This window comes from Gavialis gangeticus, unplaced genomic scaffold (assembly GCF_001723915.1).
Source record: "Gavialis gangeticus isolate Ggan-Ray unplaced genomic scaffold, GavGan_comp1, whole genome shotgun sequence".
Taxonomy (NCBI): Eukaryota; Metazoa; Chordata; order Crocodylia; family Gavialidae; genus Gavialis; species Gavialis gangeticus.
This window is the reverse complement of record NW_017728992.1, coordinates 86,487,077-86,492,301: the sequence shown is the minus strand read 5'-3', so window position 1 is coordinate 86,492,301 and position 5,225 is coordinate 86,487,077. Positions and strand designations below refer to the sequence as shown.

Below are 5,225 nucleotides of genomic sequence, written 5' to 3'. Positions count from 1 at the left end.
GTTTTGGCTGTCTTTTTTTCTTTTTTGTTTGATTTGGGCGCAAGCTGCATACCTATTATTTTCATGGTTACCCTGTGTTTTTATCACTGGAGCATATTCTGATAATATATTTTCAAATTATTTTTCCATTGAGAGAGATCTCAAATACTCCCGATTCCCAAAACATTGATTCACAGAGAGGAGGTACTGCCCCTTCATAGAAGTGCTGGGCCCTTGATAAATTTAGAAGACTGCCCTTGGCAGATATAGAAGTAACATGTCATTCCAGTGCTCTCTGCATTCTAGGAAAGCCTAAATCAACATTACTTGTTTTGCATGTTGCCCTTTAGCAACAGCCTCTCAATTGCCACAGTAATAAAATATTATGTGGACAGAAAGGGGAAAAAAAAAAAGCTGTATGCATAGGGGCACCTAAATGTTGGGCACTCATATATTCTGTACAGTAGAAACCATCGTCTTTGTCAAGTGTGTGACTTGCACTTGTGACATACGGAAATGTGACTTTGAATTTTGCCTAAAACTCTCTGACTTTTTCCCTCAGCTTTTCAGTGTTTAAGTGCTGACATCGTTAGCTAGTAATGACCTGAGGGAAAACTGACAGATTGATGGTTTTATATAGGATTCCTAGCAAAAACAGTGGGAGGGTGTAAACTACTGAATAATGAAAGTATTTGTAGGTGTCAGTAGTCTTGGTAATGAGTGGACTGTTCCGAATAGAAAATAAAAAGTTACATAAAGGCATAGTTGGTTTGCTAAAACAGACTTTGATCCCTCCTAGGTTTTGAATAATTTCAGTTTCACCAGCTGTGATTAGCAACAGAATTAAATAATTTGACTTGTTTCTGTGCCCTTGTTCACTGATAACTTCTGACAAGTAATATTGTAGCACCGGCAGAGAGCTGGTATTATTATGGCCTAGTCCATTAGCATTACGTTATGGTTCCTAAAGTTTTGTTTGGGAGAGACTTCAGACTTTTGCGATCTAGAAGATTTGTTTTCACTTCTAGTACAGGACACTTGGAAGAATGAGTGGCCAAAGCTTCTTTGGCTCAACTTAAAAATCACCTTGATGTATGGTTGTTTTTAACCTGCAGTGATTGAAGATGATTTAAAAAAAAGATGATGATGAAAAGTCTTATTTTGTGGAAGTGTTTTTACTTTGTGGTGTTTAACTTCGGTAACTTTTTCTATCCCTTTGGCTAAGATGTTTGAAACTGGGAACCTGTTTTAAATATGTGGTATCCATATTTAGAAGTACCCAGCCAAGTACCCATTGCTTTTTGTCCTAGTTTACTTGAACAGCAGCCAAAGATGTGCTTCCTTAGACTAGACATTACCTCTCAAGACTAGAGCGTGCTTTGTGAACTGCAGTTTCCATAGAAATGTCAGTAAAGTGCATAATTCCTAAGGGGAAATTCTTCCCTCAGGTATTATGCTGCTCTAGTAAAGCCAGTGGAGTTGCATGGTGAGACTGAGCTAACATTTGGTTCAAAACCATCAGTCTTTTTAAGTTTGCTTTGTATGTAAGAACCCTTCTTGATACATATGTGCCTGGTTTCATTCTTAGCCGCTTTGGAATATGCATTAATTTGGGATAAGCCTTTTAGATGTAAGGGAATCCTATAAAAAAGGTTTAAATCAGGTAACGGTCTGTCTTACTCTAATTATAGAGGTATAAACAATATCATTATTTTCATTATTTGCATATTTTCCTGCCAGGCAATGTCTATGCTAGGGAATAAAAATCCCTTTGTTCCTAATTTGAATAAACTTAAATTCAGGTGGATGTAATCCTAGTGCAGATAAATCAGGCTTTAGTTTTTCCTTTGGGTTAACAATGTGAATTAAAGACAAGATTTCCCCAAGGCCCCCACTTTCTGCTAGGAATGTCCTCTCACCAGCAGGTTATCATCATGATTGAGCTACAAGAAATAAAAGTCCTGACTCCTCTGTCTTTGACATCAGCTGTAAAACTATTGGAGCCCTGAGGGTTGCAGAGGGTTACTATACTCATTTAAAAAAAAACAAACTTATTAACAAATTAAATTTATCAAAAAACGCACATAACACGTAAAGATGCATCCAGTCCCCTAAAATATATATATAGATATTTGTCTTCCATCAGCAGTGCTCCCTTAACCCAAGTCAGTGTCTGCAATGCCCTTTTTCTCTTCAATCCTTGACAGTTTGTTTTAGTTGATGATAAGCTTTTGTGTTTTATGATTTCCATATAATAAACTCCCTCTTTTTCCTCAGTATTCAGCATAATAGAAATCTTACTATCTTCTGCTCATCTCAACTTTTAAATTTGAAATTTATTCCAAACTTCTTTAGTATTACCTCTCAGATCTTGCACTTTCCTTCAGCATTCAAAAAAGTTTCTTAAGAATCTCCTGCCTCCAAACCAGAAAGTGTTTTTAGCAAATTCCAGGATTTTTCACCAAATTTCTAAGTAAGCATCTGTTTTCCCTCTCCTGTTCCCAAAACTTTTGAAACCATTCAGTGATTTTGAGGGCGTCAGTTCTCTTCCAGCCTTTGTAGTTATAATCTTCTCAGCCATTGGAAGATGGGTGATCAATTCTTCATGACTTCTGTATGTTGCAGAGTTCTCAGGAAGGTTCAGCAAGAACACTAAGGGGTTATATGATATCTGGCATCCTGATATTTCCCTAACCGTATCGCCAGCCTTCTTGCAGAACTGGTTGTTTCTAGGACACATCCACCACATGTGGCAGGATCCTTCCAGCTGACTGCACTTCCTCCAACATTTCCTTGTTTCTATACCATAGATACAGTATGCTTAATTTTAGGTGGAATGAGTTTTACCATCAATACAGGATTTTAAAGTAATTTTATTTTATTGTCATGCGGATGGATATGTGAGGACCATTGTACTATATGGTCTCCCATTCTTTGGTACTAATCACTGATCCAGTATCATTAGTCCACCTTATTATAAACAATGCTTTCTTCTTCTATATGGCTATTTAAAATTGGTTTGTACAACACAGACAGTAGGCCTGTGAATTTCATAGGTGTGACCAATATTTTCTCAACTTCTGTCAAATTTTTACTGAGGTTTAGTTTTCTTGGGGAATGTGTTGAAAAGTAGCTCACCTGTAAGTATTGGAAAGACGGGATTTTAATATCACCTGGCATAGGTTGCGTTTCTTTAAATGATCTAAATATATGCTTTTTGAATAATTTTCCCAAACTTATGATACTCATTTGTCCCAGTTATTAAAGCTGCCTAATTATTAGGATTAAATTCAATATTATTATGTATAGGTGCTAACGGTGATGGATATGAGCTTAATTTCTTGTATGTGTTATCCCCAGGTTTTCAATGTTGTCCTAAAAAAGGGGTGATACATAAGTAAAATTTGGCTTTGAAGATTTCTTTAGCCATGGTAATATATTAAGTTTGATATCTGGACAATGTTTGTTCTATCTTTACCTGGAGCTTCCTTTGAATTGGTGTTATCGAGTGCGCTACATTTCTAAGTTGGCTGGCTTAATATTTAATGTTTGGAAGCATCTATCCCCTGCTTTTTCCGAGGACTTTGCAGGATGCTTTTTTTTAAAATCTAAGCTGCTTATTTCCCCAGTAAATTATATATCATAGTCTGCCACCCATCTAAAAGATGTGTTGGTACTATAACAGGTAGAGTTTGGAATAGAAAATTAATTTAAGCTAGACTATTCATTTTTAACTGTTGCAGTTCCTAATCATGAAATTTCATTTTTTAACCAAATTTAAGTCTATTTTGATGCTTTCAATCAAAGAAGTGTAATTGGAGCTGTACAACACCTGCTGTTTTTTAGTATTTCAGCCCTCAGTATTTTAATGAAATAGTTACCCACTTGTATTTATAGTTGTACCTTAGCTCTTTGTGTGTGTGGTCCTGCACCAATGTCTAGGAGATCTTATGTTTTATAGTTAATTTTAAAACCTGAAACTTCGCAATGTTTTATTGTAGTTCAGACTGCATTAATTAGTTTTGTAATGAAAATCATAATAACATCATCAGCCTACAATCCTGTAGATTCAGGTTATTTCTGATTGACTGGTCAAATGGCTCCATTACAAAAAGAAGGGGTGATAACGGGCAACCTTGAGGTGTACTTCTTTAGAAATGATTTTTTTTTGTTTTAAGTGTCCTTATCCTTATGGCTGCATAAGGATTAGAGTGTAGAGCTGATACCAGTTTCAAAATATTGGTCCTAGTCCAAAAGCATTTAACGTTTGTAAAAACTGCCACTGGATTCAATCTAAAGTTTTTTCAGTATCCCGTGATAAAAAGAGGTGGCATTCCTTAGTGGATTCTGCATGAAAAATCAGATCTAATACTCTGTGCTATCTGTCACTCAACTGCTTATTTCTAATGGACCTCCTTTTGTCTATCTTTATATATTTAGGGAGTATTTTTTTTAAATCTATTTGCTATAACTGATGCAAAAGTCTTTGTGTCTTGGCTCAGTAAAGATATAGGTCTGTGTGAGGCACAAGTAGATAGATCCTTACCTGGTTTGGGGATTACTGCAATATGAGGTATTTCTCTTTTCAATGGAGTTGTGCTGTCCAAAGGACCATTCCTGCTGCTTCCCCACATGAGCACTGAGACCAACATAAAATCTGTTGACATTTGATTTGCAACTCCTCAGGAGCCCAGACTTTGAACTGATTGATAGCCAAGTGTGCTTTCTTCATTGTTACTTGGATGTGCATTTCTTGGAGCATTAATTCATACTAACATGGACATCAATAAATGTCTTGAATCAGTTTTTTTTTTTGTTTTTTTTTTGAGACACTGACTGTTTGCAGAGTATTATTTCTGAAGAAGAATGTCCTATGTGGAGGCTGATAGCTTTTCTCCCTTTCCTTGTTTCAGCTGAACTGGAGTTCGTTCAGATAATCATTATAATTGTGGTGATAACTGTTATGGTAGTAGTGATCATCTGCTTGTTGAACCATTACAAACTCTCGACACGCTCCTTCATCAATCGACAGAGCCAAAGCAGGAGGCAGGAAGAAACTTTGCAGCCGGTGAGTGTAAGCCCCTTCATACCATTTTCCTCCTCCTGATACACACTGGTCTATTTCAGGGCCTAAAAATGTGTCACAAAGTTCTGATTATAAGCAGCCATGCAGAAAACTCTTGGCATCAGTTTTAATGTTCTCTGTAGGGTGGTTTGCTTTTGCTGTTTTGTGTACTGGTAAACAC

The 5,225-nt window shown here is 36.5% G+C and overlaps 1 protein-coding gene across 4 annotated transcripts in view; it reads left to right on the top strand.

Moving 5' to 3' along the window:
• LDLRAD4 (low density lipoprotein receptor class A domain containing 4) overlaps positions 1-5,225 on the top strand; it is a 599,211-nt gene that overhangs the window by 555,827 nt on the left and 38,159 nt on the right. For all 4 annotated transcript variants that reach the window (XM_019524913.1, XM_019524900.1, XM_019524923.1 and 1 more), the window contains one exon: positions 4,893-5,047. In XM_019524913.1, coding sequence (XP_019380458.1) covers positions 4,893-5,047 — 155 coding nt within the window. The remainder of the gene's footprint in view (positions 1-4,892; positions 5,048-5,225) is intronic.